Genomic DNA, 27,484 nt, shown 5'->3' on the forward strand with positions numbered 1-27,484 from the left:
GGGTAAATATAAAACCGGCTGATCCGCCCCTGCCAAAAGAGAGGACAGGGAGAAGGCCCTGTCTGGGGTCTAGGCTGACACGCTGCAGCTAGGATTAGGTGAGCTTCCGAACTCAGCCGTGAGACCCCATCCTCGTGGCAAGGCCGCGCTAAGATCTCTGGACCTCTGGTTGCTGGGTGGGTGGTTGGGGGCAGAGCATGGGCCAAATGCCCGGCTCTGCAGGCTGCGCCCACTCTTCTCGCACTTCCTCAGCCCTCCCTAAAGGAGTCTCAATCCCGGGGGGGTGGCAGTTGCGGACGACCGCCCGGGAAGCTGCGGCCCGCGGGGTCCGAAGAGCATCACGTCATCCTTTCCGCCAGGAGCCCGCCCCCTCCCAGACGAAGCCTGCGCAGGCGCGGCGGGAGGAGGGTCACGGGGGGGTTGTCCCCGCACTTTCCGCCCTTCTCCAGGCTCGCTCGGGCCGCGGCGCTCTCGGCTAGCTGCAGCGGCGGCGGCGCGGAGGGGAAGGCGTCCAGGATGCGGTGCGGGGCGGCCCGGTGCCCCCCCGCCCCGTCACGGCAGCCGCGGCGGCCGAGGGAACCGGGCCAGGGCCGGGGGCGGCGGCCCGAGCCGCGGTAGCGGCGGCGGCGGGAGGGGCGGCCTGAGGGCGGGCGGGCGCCCGGGTTGCGGGGGCTCAGTGCCGCTCCGCACGGCCCGGCCCGTCTCGGCCCCGGCGCCATGAGCGGCGGCGGCGGCGGAGGGGGCTCGGCGCCCAATCGCTTCGCCGACTACTTTGTCATCTGCGGACTGGACACTGAGACAGGGCTGGAGCCGGACGAGCTGTCGGGTGAGTGCGCGCCAAGCCCAGGCCCGCTTTCCCGCGCCCGCTGTGGTCGGGGACCCGAGAAGAAACCTTCCTTCAGCCCCGCTTTGTCCCGGGAGCCGGGCGAGTGTCGGCCGGGAGGACCAGGGCGGGCGCGGGCGAAGGGGGCTTTGGACTGGAGGGGGGAAACGGATGAGGGGCTCTGAGCCATGAGGGGTCCAAACCTACGGCCCGCTGCGCAGTGGCCACGTCTTCAGCGACCAGAAGGAGAGAGGGTTGTGTGTTCTCAGTTCGGTGTAGGTTGAGTGACTTCGTTTAAAAGAAAGGAAAGCTTGTCCTCTGGCACCCATTAGGGAGGGAAGGCGTCCCACGTCCTAGTGAAAGTAAGTTCCACCCAGACTTAAAAAAAAGGAAAACAAAAACTTGGTGAGTTTATCTGGCCACTTCCCAAGAAGCTTGTGATACCAGTTCCTCAAAACCGTTATACCCCAGCCCTGGGCTGGGCCCCCTGAGTCAGATTGCAGCTCTGCGCGTCTGGATGGGACATGAAGTAATAAAGCGAACTTGGGCGGCATCAAGAAGAGTGGGAACTCCCTTAGCCCTGGAAAGGGCTTGTATCCCGGGGCCATGCCTTTTTTGAAAAGTAATTTATGTCCTTTATGAGGACAGAGGCGTTTGTGAATAAAAGGGTTGCAGCATTGTAGTTGGAGAGGCTTGGTGTGTTGTGATGCGTCTCAAGACATATTTGAAAGGGAAAGTGATGAGGGGAGTCAAAGATGGGGCCCTGACCAGATCTGGCACTCATTGCAGAAGGGCGTGAAAATTATACAGTCCCCGTGAATTTTCCACTGCACTGTCATTGGAGTCTTTGAATTGTAACAGTTTTGAAAATAAGTTTTTGTCTGGAGTTTCCAGTTAGTGGGTTTCAAGTGGGTGGAGGTTTGTCGGGTTGTACTTTAAGATTGTGTCATCCTGATGAGGGGGACTCCTTTTCACTTTTCCGTCACTGTAAAGTTTCTCTCTCGAAAGTGATTATCCTGTTGACTAATCCTACTTTGCTTCAACGATGACAAGACAGTTTTGTTTTTGGGCACCAGAAAAAGTCCAGTGTTTCTTATGAAAAAAAATTAGGCGGGGCGCGGTGGCTCACCACCCGGCGGCTCACGGGTAATCCCAGCACTTTGGGAGGCCGAGGCGGGCGGGTCACCTGAGGTCAGGAGTTCGAGACCAATTTGGCCAGCATGGTGAAACCCCCGTCTCTACTAAAAATACAAAAATTAGCCGGGCGTCGTGGCTCGTGCCTGTAATCCCAGCTACTCAGGAGGCTGAGGTAGGAGGATCGCTTTAACCCAGGAGGCGGAGGTTGCAGTAAGCTGAGATTGCGCCACTACACTCCAGTCTGAGTGATTGCACCACTACACTCCAGTCTGGGTGATAAAGCGAGGCTCTGTCTGGGAAAAAAGAAAAAGAAGAAAAAAGCATCATAAATTCATGCTTTAACAAGGTTAGAAAAAAATAAGCTATTTCCTCAATAGCAGGTGGAGAAAATATGAAGCAGTAATATAATTAATACTAGATTTTTTGTCGGGGTAGTTTTATTGTTTCTAATTTACTTAAAAAAAATTTTAATTTTAGGCCGGGCGCGGTGGCTCACGCCTGTAATCCCAGCACTTTGGGAGGCCGAGGCGGGCGGATCACGAGGTCAGGAGATTGAAACCATCCGGGTAACACGGTGAAACCCCGTCTCTACTAAAAATACAAAAAATTCGCCGGGCGTGGTGGTGGGCTCCTGTAGTCCCAGCTACTCAGGAGGCTGAGGCAGGAGAATGGCGTGAACCCGGGAGGAGGAGTTCACAGTGAGCCGAGGTTGCGCCACTGCACTCCAGCCTGGGCGACAGAGCGAGACTCCGTCCAAAAAAAAAAAAAATTATTTTGATGGGTACATAATAATTGTTCAAGTTCATCTTTTAAGCTCCTCAAATTCTTATAGTACAGATGTTTTTCATCTTTTTCATATGTAGTAAGTTTGTGACTTTGATGTAATTTTTGGAATTCGGTTCAAGGTATTGGTGTTGGAAGGGACCTCAGAGAGGAAAATGAGGCCCAGGAAGGACAGTGGGGCCTGTATACACTAATTAATTGCTTGGTCCAATGCTCTTCTCGTGACATTAAACTGCATCTCATTGGCCTGGCTGGAGGTGTTTAGAAAACACTAACATGTTGAGAAATATTAAAAACAACATAATTCTTCTCAATAAAACAAACTAAGGTGGTGGAATAAACTTTTTTTTTTATGCTGTGTTTTTGAGTGTCAAATTGTATGAACACTTGGTTTGAGAAGATAGAATGTTTTGCAAATGATAGAGCATAAGAATGAAGCTGGGAAGTTAACTGTTAGCGAGAGCATGAGTTTGGGGTAATATTCCTGCTCTCCTATTGACTATCTCTGTGATTGGGAGCAAGTTAGAGATAACCCTGTCAGGGTCCTCATCTATAAAAAAAGAATGTAAATAAAAATAATCTCATCAAGCAGACCTTCAAAAATGTTTAAAAACTGTCTTTCAACATTTCATTAAAAGAGAAATGTTACTCTCTTTTAATGAATATGTGTTAATTATCTGGCTTTTTGGCAAGCTAAAATTATATCCCTGTGAAAGTTTATTGGGATAATAAAGAAAGGGGATGAATTGTATAAAATGTGTAAAGAAGGGTATTTTCTGTTTTTTTTTAAATGTGGTTGCAGCAGTGGAATGCCGAGACCACATTTCCAATAGGTGGCCTTTGTTAGAGTATGCAATGTTGGAAGGATTTTTTTTCCCTCTTCATTTCATTTCTGGTGGGTCGGTAGGGGAATCTGAACTATCCAGAGGGAATCTTTTTTTTTTTTTTTTTTTTTTTTGAGACACAGTCTCACTCTGTTGCCCCAGCTGGAGTGTAGTGCCGCGATAGTGGCTCACTGAAACCTCCGTCTCCCAGGTTCAAGCAATTCTTCTGCCTCAGCCTCCCGAGTAGCTGGGATTATGAGCCGCGTACGCCACCACATCAGGCTAATTTTTGTATCTTTAGTAGAGATGGGGTTTCATCATGTTGGCCAGGCTGGTCTTGAATTCTTGACCTCAAGTGATCTGCCCACCTCGGCCTCCCAAAATGCTAGGATTACAGGCGTGAGCCACCACTCCCAGAGGTAATCTTTGAGTAAAACAAAACAGAATGCAAATAGCAGGTTCTTCCTGAGACTCTCCAGGGTGCATTTTCTCTCCTCAGCCTGCCTTGTAGCTCCCAAACTGATGATATCATACTCAGTGAAACTACAGGAAATTGTAATTTGCACCCAGGTTCTCCAAGAAGGTATTAAGGAGTCTCTAAGAAGGTGCACTCCACACAGTCAACTTACATAGCTCAGGTAGCATCTACATTCTTAAAAAGTGAACCCAGAATAAGCAAATCAAAGATGCTCAGTGTTCCTTCTTGTTTTGTGCAGAAAGGTTAAGATTCATTCCTCTCTGTCTGCAACAAATAAACATGGAGGCTGGGCGCAGTAGCTCACACCTGTAATCCCAGTACTTTGGGAGGCTGAGGTGGGTGAATTGCTTGAGCCCAGGAGTTTGAGACCAGCCTGGGCAACACGGCAAGACTCTGTCTCTACAGAAAGTACAAAAAATCAGCTGGGTGTGGTAGCATGCACCTGTGGTCCCAGCTGCTCAGGAAGCTGAGGTGAGAAGGTCACTTGAGTCTAAGAGGCAGAGGTTTCAGTGAACTGAGATTGTGACACTGCACTCCAGCCTGAGCAACAGAGTGAGACCCTGTCTCAAATAAACAAATACAACTAAAAAATAAAAATAAAAACACCCAAATAAGCATAGAGCTTGCTGTGTTTAATATAGACTGAGGTAATTGGATTTTATAGGAATCTCTTCCTGTCACCTCTTTCCCTTTCTTGCATACTCAGCATTTAGGCAAGTAATGTAGTTGTTTTTTGTGCAAAGAATTGAGGAATGTGTGAAAATTAATTTTGTTTTCTGGTTGAGGAAGCTCTTTGGGCTGGAAGGAGAAGAAGGTAATCTGTGAGCAAAGCACAAATTTAGCCACCTTGAAGATATATGGTGTCTGCTTGTTGGCTTTTTGAACTTGTCAGTTAGGTAAGCAAATCTGGAAGAATTGCTTCTGATTTATGTTTTCCATTATTTTTGGCACATCCTAAGTGGGGAGGCAGATGGTAGTGGAGTTCAGTTTCTTTTTCTACCTCTGATGGGCGAATGTCCTGGTGAATCTTCTTTTTCTTTGTTTCTGATGGTCACCACGAGGTGACCCCAGGAGAAGGTTTTACTGTGAAATAGGGTTCATGAGTTTATTTTCCTTGTCTCTGCTTGAGAATTAAGGTTCCCAAATACTTGTGACGTATTTCTTACCTTGGAATCTGTAAGTTCCTCTGAACTGATCTGCACCTAGCATTGAGATATGGTTCTTTCATCTCATACTCCAATTTTCCCAGGCTCTGTGCAGAAGCTCTTGCCAGGAATTGAAGAGAAGTGGCTAGGGATAAGGATAGATGGGAAACTGGCCAGTGTGCTGTATGAACTTACTTAGAAAATTGAGACTACACTGAAATAGTCTCTTTTTTTTTTTTTTTTTTTGAGACGGAGGCCTGCTCTTTTGCCCAGGCTGGAGTGCAATGGCGTGATCTCAGCATACTGCAACCTCCGCCTCTCTGGTTCAAGTGATTCTGAGCCTCAGCCTCCCAAGTAGCTGGGACCATAGGTGTGCACTAGCACACCTGGCTAATTCTTGTATTTTTAGTAGAGACAGAATTTCGCCATGTTGGTCAGGCTGGTCTCGAATTCCTTACCTCAGGTGACCCACCCGCATTGGCCTCCCAGAGTATTGGGATTACAGGTGTGAGCCACTTCGCCTGGCCTGAAATAGTCTCTTAATGTCACCTTTAGAAGAGAGAGGGTCCTGGTACAGTGGCTCACACCTGTAATTCCAGCACTCTGGGAGGCTGAGGCAGGAGGATGCTTGGGTCCAGGAGTTTGAGATCACCTTGGCCACTGTAGCAAGACCCTGTTTTTTTGTTGTTTGTTTGTTTTTTTTGAGATGGAGTCTCACTCTGTCGCCCAGGCTGGAGTGCGGTGGCATGATCTCGGCTCACTGCAAACTCCACCTCCCAGGTTCACGCCATTCTCCTGCCTCAGCCTCCGGAGTAGCTGGGACTATAGGCACCCACCACCACGCCTGGCTAATTTTTTTGTACTTTTTTTTTTTTCAGTAGAGATGGGGTGTCACAGTGTTAGCCAGGATGGTCTCGATCTCCTGACCTCGTGATCCACCCGCCTCGGCCTTCCAAAGTGCTGAGATTACAGGCTTGAGTCACCACGTCCGGCCTGTTGTTTATTTTTTTGAGATGGAGTTTTGCTGTTGTTGCCCAGGCTGGAGTGCAATGGCACAACCTCAGCTCACTGCAACCTCTGCCTCCCGGGCTCAAGCGATTCTCCTGCCTCAGCCTCTCAAGTAGCTGGGATTACAGGCATGTGCCACCATGCCCAGCTAATTTTGTATTTTTAGTAGAGATGGGGTTTCACCATGTTGGTAAGGCTGGTTTTGAACTCTTGACCTCAGTTGATCTGCCTGCCTTGGCCTCCCAAAGTCCTGGGATTACAGGCATGAGCCACTGCGCCCAGCCTAATACCCTGTTTTTATAAAAAATAAAAATAATTAAGAAAGAGAAAAAGGTGACTGTCTAGGAAAGCTAGAGGACTAGTCAAATCATACTCCTCCTTAACTGTATTGAGCAGTGAAATTCAAACTTCAGAATTATTGAATGTTAAGCATGAAAGCACCCTTTGCAATTATATAACCTTTTGATTTTACAGATGAGGAAACTGAGGCCCTGAGAAAGTGGGAGAATATCTGTCTCCCTTGCCACATTTCATTCTTTTCTGCTGCTTGAGTGATATTTTGCATGCTTTGCAGATGTTTGATGAGTGGTGGATGCAAGGGGAACAAGCAAAAAATTTGTCTGGCAGGGCAGGAACAGACGTTATGGTAGTTTTTTTCTAGTCCAGGTTTCTGTTTCATGTTAAGAAAGAATACTGTGTGTGCAATAGCAAGAGTTGGAACCAACTCAAATGTCCATCAGTAATAGACTGGATAAAGAAGATGGCACATACACACCATGGAATACTGTGCAGCCATAAAAAAGGATGAGTTCATGTCCTTTGCAGGGACATGGATGAAACTGGAAACCATCATTCTCAGCAAACTATCACAAGAACCGAACACCGCACGTTCTCACTCATAAGTGGAAGTTGAACAATGAGAACACACGGACATAGGGAGGGGAACATCACACACTGGGGCCTGTCGGGGGGTGGGGGACTAGGGGAGGGATAACATTAGGAGAAATACCTAATGTAGGTGACTGGTTGATAGGTGCAGCAAACCACCATGCCATGCCATGTGTATACCTATATAACAAAACTGTATGTTCTGCACATGTACCCCAGAACTTAAAGTATAATTTAAAAAGGAAATAGAAAGAATACTGTGTGTATTGTGTGTAGACCGGGTACGGTGGCTCATGCTTGTAATTCCAGCACTTTGGGCGGTTCAGGTTGGTGGATCACTTGAGGTCAGGAGTTTGAGACCAGCCTGGCCAACATGGTGAAACCCCGTCTCTACTAAAGATACAAAAATTAGCTGGGCCTGGTGGCGCACACCTATAATCCCAGCTACTCAGGAGGCTGAGGTGAGAGAATCGCTTGAATCTGGGAGGCGGAAGCTGCAGTGAGCCAAGATGGCGTCACTGCACTCCGGCCTGGGCCACAAAGCGAGACTTTGTCTCAAAAAAAAGAAAGAATACTGTGTGTGTTGGCCGGGCGCAGTGGCTCACTTTGGGAGGCCGGGGCGGGTGGATCACAAGGTCAGGAGATCGAGACCATCCTGGCTAACACGGTGAAACCCCGTCTCTACTAAAAATTCAAAAAAATTAGCCAGGTGCGGTGGCGGGTGCCTGTAGTCCCAGCTACTCGGGAGGCTGAGGCAGGAGAATGGCGTGAACCTGGGAGGCGGAGGTTGCAGTGAGCCAAGATTGCGCCACTGCACTCCAGCCTGGGCAACAGTATGAGACTCCCTCTCAAAAAAAAAAAAAAAAAAAAAGAATACTGTGTGTGATTATCATTAAGGATATCTGTTTTTTTTGTTTGTTTTTTGTTTTTTGTTTTTAAGAGACAGAGTCTGTCTCTGTTGCCCAGGCTGGAGTGCAGTGGCACAATCATGACTCACTGCAGCCTCGACCTCCCAGGCCCGTAGCTTTATTGCTTTATCTTTTGTTATAATTTCACATTTAAAGAAGCATTGAGGGCAAGACGTGGTAGCTCACGCCTATAATCCCAGCGCTTTGGGAGGCCGAGGCGGGTGGATCACTTGAGACCAGCCTGGCCAACACGGTGAAACCCCGTCTCTACTAAAAATACAAAAATTAGCCGGGCGTGGTGGTGGGTAGCTAATCCTAGCTACTCAGGAGGCTGACACAGGAAAATCGCTTCAAATGGGAGGCAGAGGTTGCAGTGAGCTGAGATGGCGCCACTGCACTCCAGCCTGAGTGACTTGGTCTCAGAAAAAAAAAAAAAAAAGAAAAAGAAAAAGAAGCATTGACATGAATAGAACAAAGAACTCCAGTATATCAATTAACCAGATTCACTGATTGTTAACATTTTGCCCCATTTGCTTTATCATTTATATGTGTGTCCATATATAAACAATTTTATTGAGATATAATTCATATACCATACAGTTCACTTATTTCAGTGATTTTCAATTTATTCACAGGTTTACAATCATACTACAATCAGTTTTGAAATGTATTAATCACTCTCCCCTGAAAACCTATACCCATTAGCAGTTACTCCTCATTTTCTCCCAACACTCTAACCCTGAACCCTAGGCAACCACTCATCTAATTTCTATCTCTATAGATTTGCCTGTTTTTGACGTTTCATATAAATGGAGTAATATGTGTGGTCTCTTGTTACTGGCTTCTTTCACTTAGCATAATGTTTTCAAGGTTCAGTCATGTTGTAGCATGTATCAGTATGTCATTCCTCTTTATGCCAGAATAATATGCCATGGTATGAATATACAATGTTTTATTTATTTATCCATTAGCGGAAGGACATTGGATTTTTTTTTTTTTTTTTTTCTGAGACAGAGTTTCACTCTTGTTGCTCAGGCTGGAGTGCAGTGGCACAATCTCGGCTCACTGCAACCTCCGCCTCCCGGGTTCAAGTGATTCTCCTGCCTCAGCCTCCTGAGTATCTGGGATTACAGGCATGTACCACCACGCCCAGCTAATTTTTGTACTTTTAGTAGAGACGGGGTTTCACCATGTTGGCCAGGCTGGTCTTGAACTCCTGACCTCATGATCCACCCGCCTTGGCCTCCTAAAGTGCTGGGATTACAGGCATGAGCCACCGTGCCCGGCCTTCAGTTTTTGATTGTTATGAATAGTGCTATGAACATTTGTGTACACTTATTTTTTTGTGTGTAGGCCTATGTTTTCATTTCTCTTTGCTGAATACTTAGGAATGAAATTACTGGGTCATATGGTAACTCTGTGTTTAACCTTTTTTTTTTTTTTGAGATGGAGTTTCGCCATGTTGCTTATGCTGGAGTGCAATGGCACGATCTCGGCTTACTGCAACCACTGCCTCCCGGGTTCAGGCCATTCTCCTTCCTCAGCCTCTCGAGTAGCTGGGATTACAGACACCCGTCACCATGCCTGGATAATTTGTTTTTTTGAGACGGAGTCTCACTCTGTCGCCTAGGCTGGAGTGCAGTGGCGCAGTCTTGGCTCACTGCAACCTCTGCCTCCCGGGTTCAAGCAATTATCCTGCCTTGGCCTCCCAAGTAGCTGGGACTACAGGTGCACGCCACTAGGCCCAGCTAATTTTTGTATTTTGTACTAGAGACAGAGTTTCACCATATTAGACAGGCTGGTCTTGAACTCCTGACCTCGTGATCCACTTGCCTCGGCCTTCCAAAGTGCTGGGATTACAGGCATGAGCCACTGTGCCGGCCAATTTTTGTATTTTTAGTAGAAACGGGGTTTTACGATGTTGGCCAGGCTGGTCTTGAACTCCTGACCTCAGGTGATTCACCTGCCTCGGCCTCCCAAAGTGCTGGAATTACAGGTAAGAGCCACCACACCTGGCTGCCTGACTAATTTTTAATTTTTTTGTAGAGATGAGGTCTCATCATCTTGCCCAGGCAGGTCTTAAACAACTTGAAGAGTGATACTCCCGACTCGGCCTCCCAAAGTGCTGGGATTACAGGCGTGAGCCACCGTGCCCAGCCTGTGTTTAACCTTTTGAGAGACTGCCTGCCAGTCTGTTTTCCAAAACAGCTGCACTAGTGTACATTTCCAATAGCAGTGTATGAGAATTCCACTTTGTTCATATCCTTACCAATACTTATCTATTTGTTTATAGCCATCTTAGTGGCTGTTAAGTGGTATCTCATGGTTTTAATTTGCATATCCTAGAAGACAAAGACTTTTATTTTTATTTTATTATTTTATTTTATTTTATTTATTATTTTTTGAGATGGAGTCTTGTTTTGTGGCCCAGGCTGGAGTGCAGTAGCACGATCTTGGCTCACTGCAACCTCTGCCTCCCGGGTTCAAGCGATTCTCATGCCTCAGCCTCCCGAGTAGCTGGGATTACATGCGCCTGCCATCACGCCCAGCTAATTTTTGTATTTTTAGTAGAGACAGGGTTTCACCACGTTGCCCAGGCTGGTCTTGAACTCTTGACCTCATGATCCACCCTCCTTGGCCTCCCAAAGGGCTGGGATTACAGGTGTGAACCACTGCGCCTTGCCGACTAAGACTTTTAAATAAGACTTCTAATTTAAAAGAGAAAAGGATATCCCTCCCCAGAGATGAAGTAGCTATAAAAAGTTTGATGAGCCAGTTTTGAACTGGGAGTCAGTATGGACTACACTTAATTTTCATCTTCCTCTACCGGGCTGGTTGATTCTGGGCAGATTCTTGTGGTCATTTTAAAAAGGCATCTTTGCTCTGAAGCCCAGATTACTAGCTGTAGCAAAACTCAAAATCTTATGGCTTATCTCAGACATCTGTGGATGCTTGCAGAAGTCAAGGCTACTGAAGTACGGAAAGAGTTCTTAAATTAGGTTATGTGTTTTCTTTTTTTAGGTAGAACAAGTAAGAAGTCAGGAGAGATGAGACCCACACACAGAAAACAATTACAGAGTAGCCCAAGGCAGTTAAAATACAAGCTAAATTTCTGTATATATACATATTTTGAGATGTAGTCTGGCTCAACAAAGCCAGACCCAGGCTAGGGTACAGTGGACAATCATACCTCACTTCTTCGGCGTTTCTGAGCCTCGAGTTTCTGAGCTCAAGGGATCCTCCTCCCTTAGCCTCTTGAGTACTTGGGACTACAGGCATGTGCCACCACACCTGGCTTTTTTTTTTTTTTTTTGAGACAGAGTTTCGCTCTTGTTGCCCAGGCTGGAATGCGATGGCACGATCTTGGCTCACTGCAACCTCTGCCTCCCGGGTTCAAGCGATTCTCCTGCCTCGGCCTTCTGAGTAGCTGGTATTACAGGCATGTGCCACCATGCCTGGCTAATTTTGTATTCTTAGTAGAGATGGGGTTTCTCCATGTTGGTCAGGCTGGTCTTGAACTCCTGACCTCAGATGATCCATCCGTCTCAGCCTCCCAAAGTGCTGGGATTACAGGTGTGAGCCACTGCGCCCATTGTTGTTTTTTTGATTACATTCTGGGATTATATGCGCCTCTGGTACAGAATGTACCAGAAGTACATTCTGGTCTCACCCTGTTGCCCAGGCCAAAGTGCAGTGGTGTGATCATGGTTTACAACCTCGACCTTCTGGGCTCAAGTGATCCTCCCACCTCAGCCTCCAGGTAGCTGGAACTACAGGTGTGCATCACTACACCTGCTAATGGGCCCAGGCTGGTCTTGAACTTCTGGGCTCAAGTGATCCGCCCACCTCGGCCTCCCAAAGTGCTGGGATTGTTGGTATGAGCCACTGCACCTGGCTGCCCAACTAATTATTTTTTTTTTGTAGAGATGAGTTCTCACCATCTTGCCCAGGCTGGTCTTGAACAGCTTGAACAGTGATACTCCCGACTCAACCTCCCAAAGTGCTGGGATTATAGACGTGAACCACTGCGCCCTGAGACTGTATATTCTAAAGAGAACGCTATTTGACTCCATCAGGCCGGGAGGATCATATTGAAATTAGTGGATTTTACTTTAATGATATTGGGGCCCTGCAATTCTCTTCTTAGAAGGAAATCCTGAGTCACAGTGTTTGGTGCTTGAACCAAATTCTCTTAGAGTCTGCTCAGCCCTTCCTTCCTTCCTAGGTTAAAAATAAAGTTTTCTTTGCCTAAAGCCTCCTTTGGTAACACCCCTTTCCAGTCCTACATCCTTTTATAAGCTTGTATTTTGGCTATCTTTGTTGGAAGGTGTACTTGGGCTTCGCTTAGCTTCTAAATTCCTGTTGTGGCCAGGTGTGGTAGCTCATGCCTGTAATGCCAGCACTTTGAGAGGCCAAGTGGGGGAGGATGGCTTTAGGCCAGGAGTTTGAGACAATCCTGGGCAACATGGCGAGACTCAGTCTCTACAGAAAATAGAAAAATTAGCCTGGTGTGGTGTATGTCTGTGGTTCCAGCTCCTTGGGATGCTGAGGTTGGTGGATCAGCTGGGTCCAGGGAGGTCCAGACTGTGGTGAGCCATGATTGTGCCACTGCACTCCAGCCTGGGCAATAGGGTGAGACCCTGACTCAAAAAAAAAAAAAAAAAAAAAAAGTCCTGTTGCTATCCCTGGATTTGATTTACTATCAGGTAGTCTTAGAGGTCTCTTAGGAACCTGGGTACACATGAAGGAAACTATACTTGATATGTTGATATGTTTTAGGTTCCTGCTGGAGATGGCCTAATGTCCAGTGAGAAAGAGGCTTGCCTTTCAGAAGCTGGTGACTTCCTTGTGGAATTCAGTTGTTTTTTTTTTTTGAGACGGAGTCTCACTTTGTCACCCAGGCTGGAATGCAATGGTGTGATCTCGGCTACTGCAACCTCTGCCTCCGAGGTTCAAGTGATTCTTCTGCCTCAGCCTCCTGAGTAGCTGGGACTACATGAAAGCGCCACCACACCTGGCTAATTTTTGTATTTTTGGTAAAGACTATTTCACCATCCTGGCCAGGCTGGTCTTGAACTCCTGACCTCAGGTGATCCACCCACCTCTGCCTCCTAAAGTGCTGGGATTACAGGCATGAGCCACTGCGGCCAGCCAAATTCAGTAATTAAACACAGGCTATTATGGCCAGATTTTTAGATTTAGTTCTTTTTTTTTTTTGAGATGGAGTCTCTCTCTGTTGCCCAGGCTGGAGTGCAGTGGTGTGATCTCGGCACTGCAACCTCTGCCTCCTGGGTTCAAGCGATTCTCCTGCCTTGGCCTCCCGAGTAGCTGGGACTACAGGCGTGTGCTACCATGCCCAGCTAATTTTTGTGTTTTTAGTAGACATGGGGTTTCACCACGTTAGCCAGAATGGTCTCGATCTCTTGACCTCATGATCCGCCCGTCTCGGCCTCCCAAAGTGCTAAATCCGCCCCCGGCCAGATTTAGTTCTTTTTTTTTTTTCCGTGAGACGGAGTCTCGCTCTGTCGCCCAGGCTGGAGTACGGTGGCGCCATCTCGGCTCACTGCAAGCTCCGCCTCCCGGGTTCACGCCATTCTCCTGCTTCAGCCTCCCGAGTAGCCGGGACTGCAGGGGCCTACCACCACGCCTGTCTAATTTTTTGTATTTTTAGTAGAGACAGGGTTTCACTGTGTTAGCCAGGATGGTCTCGATCTCCTGACCTCGTGATCCGCCTGCCTTGGCCTCCCAAAGTGCTGGGATTACAGGTGTGAGCCACTGCACCCAGCTGGATTTAGTTCTTAAAAGTTATTAAGTGAAGCAGATATTAGTCAAATGCCATATTTCAAATCTTCTGTGGTTGCTGATTTTCATTTGGCACACGTAGAACCCTGGGCTGAGTCTTATGAGTGGCAGAATCCTGGCATGGCAGAAAATGAGAGTATGTGCCAGATGTCAAGTTGTTTTCAGTATGCCTTCAGGGGATCAGATGTAACTCAGAAAGTAAGATGGCAATAGGTATAGTTTAGACCATTGTGTTTCTCAAATATTGTACTGTCTTTGATACTTGCTTGTTGTCATACATGGAATGTTAAAAGAGAACCAGGTTAGTAATTTTTTATTTTTTATTGTTCATTATGTGATGGGTAAGTCAGGTTAAAATTTTGCTTGGCCATCTGTGGTCTACTTTATGTACTGAACTAGCTGGGTTAGCCTAAAATGCTTTCCTGGAATGCTTAGAGGTCTGAGCAGTGAAAAGTCTGTAGAGGTTTCTCACATTGAGTTTCATTCCTCTGTGAATGTGGGATTCTTTGATATCTTTCTTTGTTTTTTTTTTTTTTGAGACGGAGTCTCACTCTGTTGCCCAGGCTGGAGTGCAATAGCTTGATCTCGGCGCACTATAACCTCTGCCTGCCGGGTTCAAGCGATTCTCCTGCCTTAGCCTCCCAAGTAGCTGGAATTACAGGTGCCTGCCACCATGCCCAGCTAATTTTTGTGTTTTTAGTAGAGATGGGGTTTCACCATGTTGGTCAGGCTGGCCTCGAACTCCTGACCTTAGGTAATCCACTGCCTCAGCCTCCCAAAGTTCTGGGATTACAGGCGTGAGCCACCGCACCCAGCCAGGAGTCCTTGATTTCTAAACTATTCCAGTTGGCCAAACAGTGTATGTGCATTTGTTTATATTGCTCACAGAATAAAAAAATGTCAGAGCTGGAAACCAGAGATAGTTCAGCTATCACTTTTGACGGATGGTAATGATTAATATTTATAAATGACTTTGTAGTTTTACAGTGTACTTTTAAATGATTTTTAATTTTTTTAGCCCCACTTGAAATAAAATTGTTTTGTCCATTGTTACCCACCAAGTTAGAAAGATCTGTTAGAATCCAGGTCTTCTGTTTGCTGTCTTACTATTATTGAGGTTTGTTTGTTTTTTTAAAATTATAGATGTGGGAAAACTGAAGCAGTGGTGTAATCGTTGAAATGCAGAGCTGTAGTGCGGCCTGTTTGTGGTTCAGTCTCCAGCCCATATTGCAGTAGAGGAGCTGTGTCAGGAGAGGAGACAGGTTGCTTGTTTTCAGAATTGTGGGTAACAACAACCATTGTTCTTTCCTCTTCCCCCACTCTTTATCAGTTCTGGAAATGTTTTTCTTAGACTAGATAGTTACTAGCGGTTTGATTCTAAGAAACTTTTTTTTTTGGTGACAGTTTCAGGATGTTTTATGCTTTTTGCCTGGGTCTGTCTTCTTTGAAGGAAAAAAAAGATTTGCATCTGGTAACCTCAGAAATCCCTCAGTGTAGCCTATAATATGCATGTTTTGTAGTTGTAGTTTGGGGGCTGGCTGTGACTTCTGATTAGCCATATTCTTGATAATAAAATGATATGGAAAACACCTGAGAAATTTTAAGGATTTTTTTTTTTTTTTTTTTTTTAAAGGCATGAACACAGAAGAGGAAATTGTTTAGAAAGAATAATTGGGCCAGGTGCGATGGCTCAATCCTGTAATCTCACCACTTTGGGAAGCTGAGGTAGGAGGATCCCTGGAGCTCAGGAGTTCGAGGCTAGCCCGGGCAACATAGTGCAACACTGTCTCTACAGAAAAATTTAAAAATGAGGCCGGCCATGGTGGCTCATGCCTGTAGTCCCAGCACTTAGGGAAGCCGAGGTGGGTGGATCACCTGAGGTCAGGAGTTTGAGAACAGCCTGGCTAACATGGTGAAACCCCATTTCTACTAAAAATACAAAAAAATTAGCCAGGCATGGTGGTGGGTACCTGTAATCCCAGCTACTTGGGAGGCTGAGGCAGGAGAATTGCTTGAACCTGGAGCCAGAGGTTGCAGTGAGCCGAGATTGCGCCATTGCACTCCAGCTTGGGCAACGAGTGAAACTCTGTCTCAAAAAAATAAAATAAAATAAAATAATATAAAAATGAGCCCAGTGTGATGGCATGTGCCTCAGCTCCAGAGGATGAGTAGGAGGATCGTTTGAGCCTGGGAGGTCCAGGCTGCAATGAGCTGTGACTGAGCCACTGCATTCCAGCCTGGGCAGCATAGCTAGACCCTGTCTCAAAAAGAAACAAAAAAAGAAATAATGACAGGCCACAATTGTAAGACAGTAAATGAATAAACCCGATTTATAACAAATTACATGCTTTTTCATTACAACACGTTAGAATTACTTTCCAGGAATGTCAGAGGACTTGGTTCTTTTTCTTTTTCTTTTTTTTTTTGAGTCAGAGTCTCGCTCTGTCGCCCAGGCTGGAGTGCAGTGGTGCTATCTCAGCTCACTGCAAGCTCCACCTCCCAGGTTCGCGCCATTCTTCTGCCTCAGCCTCCTGAGTAGCTGGGACTACAGGTGCCCACCACCACACCCGGCTAATTTTTTTGTATTTTTAGTAAAGACGGGGTTTCACCACGTTAGCCAGGATGGTCTTGATCTCCTGACCTCGTGATCTGCCCACCTAAGTGCTGGGATTACAGGTGTGAGCCACTGCGCCCAGCCAGGACTTGGTTCTTTTTTCAGGTGTATTATCTCTGATGCCTTTTTCATTCTTTTTTTTTTTGTAGTTTTAGAACAATGGCCCTCTAACAATGTTTTAGCCTAGTTACGAAGATAACTACTAATTTTGGGATATATTGTTATATTGTTGAAGAAAACTAAATATTTTATTTTGGGTAAGTTAGGTGTGTAAACCAAAAGTAAAATCCTAAGCCCCTCATCCAATTGAATGCCCACCCATGGGGACCCTAGAGAAACCTGAAAAACTAAATTCCACGTCATGACTCAAAGGGAGGTTGGCCATCCCTCATTATACCCCTATCTTTTGCCCAGGCTGGAATGCAGTGGCGCAATCACAGCTCAGTGCTCCTAGACCTCCCAGGTTCAAGCCATCTTCCTACTCAGCCTCTGGAGTAGCTGTGACCACAGACACATGCCACCACACCCTTCTCATTTTTAAATTTTTTGTAGAGATAATGAGCGTGTCACTATGTTGCCCAGGCTGGTCTTGAACTCCTGGGCTCAAGGGATCCTTGTACCTCAGCTTCCCTCTCTCTTTTGGAGAGGGGTATAATGAGGCATGGCCAACTTCCCTTTAAGTCATGACCACCATTAATGTTAAAATGGAGATCATAAGACTGACAAAAGAGACTCTTTGGCAATAAGATACGAAATTCCAGCTGGGCGCTGTGGCTCGTGCCTGAAATCCCAGCATTTTGGGAGACTGAGGAAGGTGGATCACTTGAACCCAGGAGTTCCAGACCAGCCTGGGCAACATGGTGAAACCCCGTCTTTACAAAAAAGACAAAAATTAGCCAAGCGAGGTGTCACCCACCTGTAGAACCAGGTACTCGAGAGGCCTGATGTGGGAGGATTGCTTGAGCCTGGGAGGCAGAGGTTGCAGTGAGATCAAGCCACTGTAGTCTAGCCTGGACAACAGAGCAAGGTCCTGTCTCAAAAACAAAACAAAACAAAACAAAACAACCCAAAGATACCACATTCCAACCTGACTCTCATCTAGCATCACATGACACATAGCAGACCCTGAAGGAAATAAAAATAGTTTATCCAAAATGTATTTCTTTGACATGTTTTAAAATGGCCCTGCAAAGCTGTCTTTTGTGGGGGAAATTTGCATCTGTAGAGAATCTCCATTAGTACAGACAGGGCTTTCCCAGATCTAGGAGATTATCTAAGAGTTGGATACCTTTTAAGGTCTGAAAAGAGACATTTACCATCTATACTCTTGGTTACCTAGAGGCTTCATTCAAAATTTGTAAACCAAAACCAACCTGTAACATGAGCATCTCAGGCACATTTTCTCAGAACGTGTTGAGACTGTTCCCTGGGCCATGGTCATTCATATTGATTCAAAATAAATCTCTTTAAATATTTTAGAGCTTGTTTTTTTTTTTTTCTTTCTTCACTAAGTGTCTCTCCCCTTGTTTTTCTTAGAGTTTTTATTTGATAAAAACATTCTTTATTTTTTTCTTGATTTTAAAAGCCATAAGTCAGTATGAAAATGCAAACATTATAGAAATGTATTATAAACTCCTTTGTCTCAGAGTTGTTGTAGAACTAAATTGGAGTCTGCTTGCCCAGTGCAGTAGAACCAGTTATCTACACTGATATTCGCAGTCATTGAAAGAAAGGCTTTTACTGCAGGGTGCCAAGCAAGGAGGACCAGGCAGCTGAATGTTCAAATCCTGGCCTCCCCAATGGCTTGCAGGCAAGGGTTTTTTTTTTTTTTTTTTAGAGGGAGTCTCGCTCTGTCGCCCAGGCTGGAGTGCAGTGGCACGATCTTGCCTCACTACAAGCTCTGCCTCCCGGGTTCACGCCATTCTCTTGCTTCAGCCTCCCAAGTAGCTGGGACTACAGGTGCCTGCCACCACGCCCGGCTAATTTTTTCTATTTTTTAGTAGAGACGGGGTTTCACCGTGTTAGCCAGGATGGTCTTGATCTCCTGACCTCATGATCTGTCCACCTCGGCCTCCCAAAGTGCTGGGATTGCAGGTGTGAGCCACCACGCCTAGCCAAGGCAAGGGTTTTTAAAGGTATGGGTAAATTTCAGGAAAGCAGGAGCTGCAGGCAAAATTGTTAATCAATACTTGGAGGTTACGCATTGATTTAGGCCTAAAAGGAAGCGCTGTCTTGAAGTGGAGTTTACGGGTTGTAGGTAGATGCAAAGATTTTCTGATTTGTAGTTGGTTAAGGAAGAAAAGCTTTGTATAACAATTTGGGGTCAGTAGAAAAATGATAACTAGTTAGGGGGAGTGACTTTCTTTAAGCCCCTCAGGAACAAACCTTAGAACCTTAGAAAGTTACGATGGTTAACTTTCAGTCTTTACTTCCTTTTTTTTTTTTTTTTTTTTTTTTGAGACGGAGTTTCGCTCTGTGGCCTAGGCTGGAATACAGTGGTGCAATCTCGGCTTACTGTAACCTCCACCCCCTGGGTTCAAGTGGTTCTCCTGCCTCAGCCTCCTGAGTAGCTGGGACTACAGGAGCGTGCCACCACGCCCGGCTAATTTTTTGTATTTTTAGTAGAGATGGGATTTCACCGTGTTAGCCCGGATGGTCTCGATCTCCTGACCTCATGATCCTTCCGCCTGGGCCTCCCAAAGTGCTGGGATTACAGGCATGAGCCACCCCGCCTGGCCCTACATCCCTTTTATCTGAGGTCTATGTGTAAGGTGTGGAACCTCAGTGGGTGTCTGAATTTCTGAAAGACAACTCAGGGACACATTTTAAGATGTTCTCCTTAGTTTGTGTGGGGAAAGCAAACATCTCTGTAACTGACTTCCTTGGCTATTGTTTTAGGCTACTGTCTTGTTTAACAGGTTGCTTAGTCACTTCTAGGGCTAGCTAGGGTGCTGGAATTTTCCTTGAAGGAATTAATATTTTCCTTTTATTTCCATGCTTGGGGTCTGTAGGCCCTAAAAAGGGGGTCCCTGCTCCATCTCAGAGTCAGGTAGGCAAATTTCTTAACTTTGGTAGAACACCGTACTTTATGTAGTAGGTACTTAATGAATATTTGTTGTATTATTATGAAGAGATAGATCGGGCATGGTGGCTCACGCCTATAATCCCAGCACTTTGCAAGGCTGAGGCAGGCGGATCACCTGAGCTCAGGAGTTTGAGACCTGCCTGGCCAACATGGTAAAACCCCCTCTCTACTAAGAATACAAAAATTAGCTGAGCGTGGTGGCGCACACCTGTAGTCCCAGCTACTTGAGCGGCTGAGGCAGGAGAATCACTTGAACTTGGGAGGCGGAGGTTGCAGTGAGCCAAGATCGTGCCACACTGCACTCCAGCCTAGGGGACAGAGTGAGACTCCCTCTCAACAATAAATAAATAAGATTAAATTAAAAATAGAGGCTGCCTATTCAGATTTTTTTACCCCCAAGATGGCATCTTGCTCTGTTGCCCAGGGTGGAGTACAGTGTTGCGATCTCAGCTCACTGCAACCTCCGCCTTCCGGGTTCAAGCAATTCTCCTGCCTCAGCCTCTCGAGGAGCTGGGATTACTGGCATGCACCACCATGCCCAGCTAATTTTTGTATTTTTAGTAGAGATGGGGTTTCACCATGTTGGCCAGGCTGGTCTTGAACTCCTGACCTCGTGATCCACCTGCCTCGGCATCCCAAAGTGCTGGGATTACAGGTGTGAGCCATGGTGCCTAGCCTGCCTATTGAGATTTTAAAATAATTCTATGTAACCATTTTTTTTTCTTTTTTTGAGATGGAGTCTTGCTCTGTTGCCCAGTCGGGAGGCAGAGGTTGCAGTGAGCTGAGATTGTGCCACTGCACTCCAGCCTGGGCAACAGATTCCATCTCAAAAAAAAAAAAAAAAAAAAAAAAAGGTAGTGGGAGAAGCATTTTGTGTTGTACTCATTATTTTATGATTTACGTATTAAATTTTGTAATAGTGCAGATTAACCTGTATTTTTATTTATTATTATTATTTTTTTTTTTTTTTGAGACAAGAGTTTTGCTCTTGTTGCCCCGGCTGGAGTGCAATGGCTTGATCTCGGCTCACTGCAACCTCCGCCTCCCGGGTTCAAGCGATTCTCCTGCCTCAGCCTCCCAAGTAGCTGGGATTACAGGCATGTGCTACCACTCCTGGCTAATTTTGTATTTTTAGTAGAGATAGGGTTTGACCATGTTGGTCAGGCTGGTCTCGGATTCCTGACCTAAAGTGATTTGCCCGCCTCACCCTCACAAAGTGCTGGGATTACAGGCGTGAGCCACCACGCCTGGCTATTCTGTATATTTAAAAATGAATTTAGTTTTAATTTATTTAACCAGTTTTGTTGGCTCAGGATCACAATCTCTTGTTGGGAAAAATATCCTTTGGAAATTATCTTAGTTAGTGCTGCCATAACAGAATACCACAGACTGGGTAATTTAAAAAGAACAGAAATTTATTTCCTGCCAGGCACAGTGGCTCACGTCTGTAATCCCAACACTTTGGGAGGCCCAGGCAGGTGGATCACCTGAGGTCACCAGTTCAAGGCCAGCCTTGCTAACAGGGTGAAACCCTGTCTCCACTAAAAATACAAAAATTAGATGGGTGTGGGAGTGGGTGCCTGTAATCCCAGCTACTCGGGAGGCAGAGGCAGGAGAATTTCTTGAACCTGGGAGGCGGAAATTGCCGTGAGCCGATATCGCACCATTGCACTCCAGCCTGGGCGATAGAGTGAGACTCTGTCTCAAAAAAAAAAAAAAGGCCCAGCAGTGCAGTGGCTCACGGCTGTAATCTCAGCACTTTGGGAGGCCGAGGTGGGCGGATCACCTGAGGTAGGGAGTTCGAGACCAGCCTGACCAATATGGAGAAACCCTGTCTCTACTAAAAATACAAAATTGACTGGGCATGGTGACACATGCCTGTAATCCTAGCTACTTGGGAGGCTGAGGCAGGAGAATTGCATGAACTTGGGAGGCGGAGGTTGCGGTGAGCTGAGATCGCACCATTGCACCCCAGCCTGGGCAACAACAGTGAAACTCCGTCTCAAAAAAAAAAAGAAATTTGTTTCTCACAATTCTGGGAGCTGGGATGTCCAAGATCAAGGTGCTGGCGTTTGCTGTAGTGAGGGCCTTTTTGCTGTGTTTTCATGTGGGAGAAGGAAGAAGGACAAGCTATCCCAATGCAAAGTGAAGCCTCTTTTTTATGATTATGATTATGATTATGATTATTATTTTGAGTCGGAGTCTTGCTTTGTCACCCAGGCGGGAGTGCAGTGGCGCTATCTCAGCCCACTGCAACCTCCGCCTCCCGGGTTCAAGCGATTCTCCTGCCTCAGCCTCCTGAATAGCTAGGATTACAGGCATGTGCCACCACGCCCGGCTAATTTTGTATTTTTAGCAGAGATGGGGTTTCTCTACATTTATCAGGCTGGTCTTGAACTCCCGACCTCAGGTGATCCGCCCGCCTTGGCCTCCCAAAGTGCTAGGATTACAGGCGTGAGCCACTGCGCCCAGCTGATGTTGTACTTTTAATAGGATGGTCAGGGTATACCTCACTGAGAGGGTGACAATTTCAGGAAAAATTCTAAGGAGTCAAAGGAGTGAGCCATATGTATATGTGGAGAAATGTATTTCCGGCAGAGAGAAGAGCCTGTGCAAGGGCCTTAAGCTAGGAGTATACTTGTTGTATTAGAACTGTTTACAATGTTACTGAGGTCGGAGGTAGTAAGTGAGGGGACAAGTGGTGGGAAGATGAGATGAGAGAGGCAGGGAGAGGGAGTGTGGGGGAAAGATGTAGGGCTTTATGGGCCAGTGGTTCTCGTTGTCTGGTCTCTGGACCAGTAGTATCAGCATCACCTGAGAACTTCTTAGAAATGTACATTTTAGCTCCACCCTTTACCCGCTGAATCATAAACTCTGGGGGTGGGGCCTAGAAACCTGTATTTTAACAAGCCACTGTCGTGATGCATACTAAGGTTTGAGAACCACAGTTTTGGCTACTGTGAGAGCTTTAATGTTACGCACCTACATGGCTGCAAATGCTTAGGACTGATGTAGGTTTAAGTTCAGTACCTGAGTAACTGTAGAGCTTTGGCTTTAGAGTCTTTCAGTTCTGGTTTCAAATTATGGCTTCCTCAGTTTCTAGTTGTGGGGCCTTGGATCAGCTTGTGAGGATTACATGAGGTGAAAAATACAGAAACATCACACACACACATGCACATACACAGAGTTACTAGGGCAGATGAGTCTCTGTCAAGACAACTATTCACATGAAAGAACTTCCAAAGTTTGGACTGCTTAAATTTATAAGTTGAATTATTAGCTGGTTGTTAACATATCTCATACCACATCTGTCAGCCACATTTTTTGTTTCTACTTGAGATTTTATGATCCTGTCATGGGTAGTTGCCTGTCAGGAATAAAATCAACACCTATGACCCCTATCAGGGTCTATGTTGAGTGCTAGAGAAGAGAAGGGCAGGCACACTGAAACAAGATAGGAAAGGATCAGTTCTTCAGTTCTTTTTTTTTTTTTGAGACAGGGTCTCACTCTGTTGCCCAGGCTGGAGTACGATGGCACCATCTCAGCTCACTGCAAACTCTGCCTCCAGGGCTCAAGTGATCCTCCCACCTCATCGTCCTGAGTAGTGGGATTACAGGCAGGTGCCACCAATCCTGGATAATTTTTGTCTTTTTTCTAGAGATGGGTTTTCGCCACGTTGCCCAGGCTGGTCTCGAACTCCTGGACTCAACTAATTTGCCTGCTTTGGCCTCCCAAAGTGTTGGGATGTAATCCCCTGTAAGGCGAGTGCCCCTGCGCCCAGTCAGGATCAGTTTTTGTTTATTTGTTTGTTTGTTTGTTTTTGAGACAGAGTTTTCACTCTTGTCACCCAGGCTGGAGTGCAATGGTGCAACCTCGGCTCACTGCAACCTCCACCTTCCGGGTTCAAGCGATTCTCCAGCCTCAGCCTCACGAGTAGCTGGGATTACAGGCGCTCACCACCACGCCCGGTTAAGTTTTGTATTTTTAGTAGAGACGGGGTTTCACCATGTTGGCCAGGCTGGTCTCAAACTCCTGACCAGCCTTGGCCTCTCAAAATGCTGGGATTACAGACGTGAGCCACCACGCCCGGCCTAGGATCAGTTCTTTAAAAGGAACAGATGATGGTGTGTTGTTGGGGTTCAAGAGAAGGAAAGAGTACTGTTATCTAGCTTTGCAGTTTATGTCTTGGAAAATTTACTATAGAGGGCGTAGCTCTGGGTGTGACCCTGAACAAAAATATAATCTCTCTGATTTATTCATGGATTAATTTAATACTCAATATGTGCAAAAATACCCGAGGGACTATACATAAATTATAGAATCTGAGGGTTGAAAGAGAGGGACACAACTAGAAAGTGAGGGAACCATGATTTGAACTCTCGGGATAGGAAAGAAACATGAAGATCATCCATATAAGGAATGGCATTTTTCTCTCTTTAAAAATAAAATGTTGGCCAGGCATGGTAGCACATGCCTGTAATCCCAGCACTTTGGGAGGCAGAGGCAGGAGGATGGCTTGAGCCCAAGATTTCGAGACCAGCCTGGGCAACATAGCAAGACCTCGTCTCTACAGAAAATAAAAAGCTGAGTGTAGTGGTGCATGCCTGTAGTCTCAGCTACTTGGGAGGCTGAGGCAGGAGGATTGCTTGAGTCTAAGGGGTTGAGGCTGCAGTGAGTCATGATGACACCACTGTACTCCAGCCTGGGCAACTGAGCAAGACCCTGTCTCAAAAAAAAAAAAAAAAAAGTTGAGCCAGGTGTGGTGGTGTGCACTTGTAGTCCCAGCTACTTGAGAGGCTGAGGCAGGAAGATTGCTTGAGCCCATGAATTTGAGTCCAGCTTGGGCAACGTTGTGAGGCTCCTGTCTCTTAAATAAATAAATAAATAAAATGTTGAGTTTTAAAATACAGTTTCTAATACAAAACTTAGAAATTGTAGAAGGTTGTAGGCCAGGCGCAGTGGTTCACACCTGTAATCCCAGCACTTTGAGAGGCCGAGGTGGGCAGATCACCTGAGGTCAGGAGTGCAAGACCAGCCTGGCCAACATGGTGAAACCTGGTCTCTACTAAAAATACAAAAATTAGCCAGATGTGGTGGCGTGCACCTGTAATCCTAGCTACTCAGGAGGCTGAGGCGGGAGGATCGCCTGAACCCGGGAGGCGGAAATTGCAATGAGCTGAGATCAAGCCACTGCACTCCATCCTGGGCAACAAGAGTGAAAATTAGGTGTAAAAAAAAAAAAAAAAAAGAAAGAAATTATAGAAGGATGTGGAAATAATTCACTCATTATTCCTTTATCTGGAATTAAGCTTTATAAGCATGTTGATGCCTTTATATAGTTCCTTTCAGTTAAAAAATATTTTTGGGCCGGGCACAGTGGCTTGCGTCTGTAATCTCAGCACTTTGGGAGGCCGAGGCGGGCAGATCACAAGGTCAGGAGATCGAGACCATCCTGGCTAACATGGTGAAACCCCATCTACTAAAAATATAAAAAATTAGCCGGGCTTGGTGGTGGGCGCCTGTGGTTCCAGCTACTCGGGAAGCTGATGCAGGAGAATGGCGTGAACCTGGGAAGTGGAGGTTGCAGTGAGCCAAGATTGCACCACTGCACTCCAGCCTGGGCGACAGAGCGAGACTCCATCTCAAAAAAAAAAAAAAAAAAAAAGTAATTTAAAGACAGTAAAGTGCACAAATTCTAAGTATATAAGTATATAGCTTAATATATATACACACACACACATGCATTTAATCATCACCCAGATCAGTTCTTTCCAGATTTTACTATGTGTAGGTGTATGTGTATATATTTTAACAGAGTGATAATGTGTAATGTAAAATTTTGTTTTGACTTTTTTCACTTGATGTTCTATCATGAATATTTCTTGATGCTGTATCATGAGTATGCTCCTGAAATTCCATTGATCTTAGTTAAGAGTTAATTATAATGAGCAGAGACCCACTCAAAAAACCCGCTCAAGTTGAATTGATATCAAATTAACATGTTGTATATGAGATAACACAGAACATCTTAAAAGATGATCCCACATCAAAACAAAGATCTCTCTGGTGGACCCATGGAGTATTTAAAATTTTTCTTTTTTCAAATATCCATGTACACTTATTTTTACACACTTGTAGGGGTTTTTTCTGGAGCATTAATTGCTAAAACTAGACTTTGTTGAATCCAAGAAATGTACTTTTTTTTTTGAAATGGAGTCTCGCTCTGTCGCCCAGGCTGAAATGCAGTGGTGTAATCTCGGCTCACTGCATCCTCTGCTTCCTGGATTCAAGCAATTCTCCTGCCTAAGCCTCCCTAGTAGCTGGGGCTACAGGTGCTTGCCACCACGCCCGGCTAATTTTTGTATTTTGAGTAGAGACAGGGTTTCAACAAGTTGGTCAGGCTGGTCTCGAACTCCTGACCTCAGGTGATCTGTCTGCTTTGGCCTCCCAAAGTGCTGGGATTACAGGCATGTGCCACACTGCACCTGGCCCAAGAAATGTGCATTTTAAATTTTAATAGATATTGCTAAATTACTTTCCTTAAAAATTGTGCCAATTTAGACCTCTACTAGTAATGTTTAACATTCCAGTTTCTTTATACGTGTAATAAAATGTTACCGCTTTCCTGAAACATTTCCAATCTGCTAGGAAGAACATATCTTCTTTTTTTTTTTTTTGGAGACAGAGTTTCACTCTTATTGCCCAGGCTGGAGTGCAATGGTACAATCTTGCCTCACTGCAACCTCTGCTTCCTGGGTTCAAGAGCAAGTCTCCTGCCTCAGCCTCCCAAGTAGCTGGGATTACAGGCGTGTGCCACCACACCCCTGGCTAATTTTTTGTATTTTTAGTAGAGATTCGGTTTTACCTTGTTGGTCAGGCTGGTCTTGTACTCCAGACCTCAGGTGATCTGCCCACCTCTGCCTCCCAAAGTGTTGGGATTACAGGCGTGAGCCACCACGCCAGCCCGAACATATCTTGTTTTAATCTGAATTTAATTATTAGGCTGAACATCTTTTCATATAGTTCATATACATTTGTTTATTCTATGAATTGTCTGTTCAGGCCTTTTGTCCATATTTCTGTTGTGGTGTTTATCTTTTTTTCTGATTGATTTGTGGAAACTCTTTTTCTGTTACAAATATTTTATGTGTTATAAATATATTTCTGTGTATTAAAAACAGGTTGTCAGGAAATATATCAAAACTTCAAACATAGTCACAATGAAATAATATATACATACACATAATATATATTTATAAAATTGGGATCATCAGAGAAATACAATTTTGTATCCTTTGCCTGCCTGCCTTCCTTCCTTCTCTCTCTCTCTCTCTTTTTCTTCTTTTTCTTTTTCTTTCTTTTGAGGCAGAGGTCTTGCTTTGTTGCCCAGGCTGGTCTCAAACTCCTGGGCTCAAGCAGTCCTCCTGCCTTAGCCTCCCAAGTAGCTGAGATTACAGGGGTGTGCCCAATGCCTAGCTTGTATCTTCCATTTTTAATTTACTATTTAAAAATGCTAAATATTTCTTTTTTCTTCTTTCTTTTTTTGAGGTGGTGTTTCACTCTTGTCACCCAGGCTGGAGTGCAGTGGTGCAATTTTGGCTCACCGCAACCTCTGCCTCCTGGGTTTGAGCAATTCTCTTGCCTCAACTTCCTGAGTAGCTGGGATTACAGGTGCCCATCACCATGCCCAGCTAATTGTTGCATTTTTAGTAGAGACAGGGTTTCGCCATATTGGCCAGGCTGATCTCGAACTCCTGACCTCAGGTGATCTGCCTGCCTCGGCCTCCCAAAGTGCTGGAATTACAGGCATGAGCCACTGCGCCCAGCCAGCCAACTTTATTTGTTTTTTTTTTTTTTTGAGACAGGGTTTCCCTCTGTTGCCCAGGCTGGAGTGCAGTGGTGCAAACATGGCTCACTGCAGGCTCGACCTCCTGGGCTTATGTGATCCTCTCACCGATCCTGAGTAGCTGGGACTACCTGGCTAATTT

At 45.7% G+C, this 27,484-nt stretch overlaps 1 protein-coding gene across 4 annotated transcripts in view; it reads left to right on the top strand.

The window, feature by feature from the left end:
- The first annotated feature begins 421 nt into the window (after positions 1-421).
- The window catches only part of DENND5A (DENN domain containing 5A), a 128,436-nt gene continuing 101,373 nt past the window's right edge, over positions 422-27,484 (top strand). For 2 of the 4 annotated variants that reach the window (XM_054438377.2, XM_054438380.2), the window contains exon 1: positions 423-826. In XM_054438377.2, coding sequence (XP_054294352.1) covers positions 718-826 — 109 coding nt within the window. In that variant the 5' untranslated portion in view covers positions 423-717. Of the gene's footprint in view, positions 827-27,484 lie in introns of all 4 variants that reach the window. The other 2 variants (XM_054438379.2, XM_054438375.2) reach the window with 2 other exon arrangements.

This window comes from Pongo pygmaeus, chromosome 9 (genome assembly GCF_028885625.2).
Source record: "Pongo pygmaeus isolate AG05252 chromosome 9, NHGRI_mPonPyg2-v2.0_pri, whole genome shotgun sequence".
NCBI lineage: Eukaryota > Metazoa > Chordata > Mammalia > Primates > Hominidae > Pongo > Pongo pygmaeus.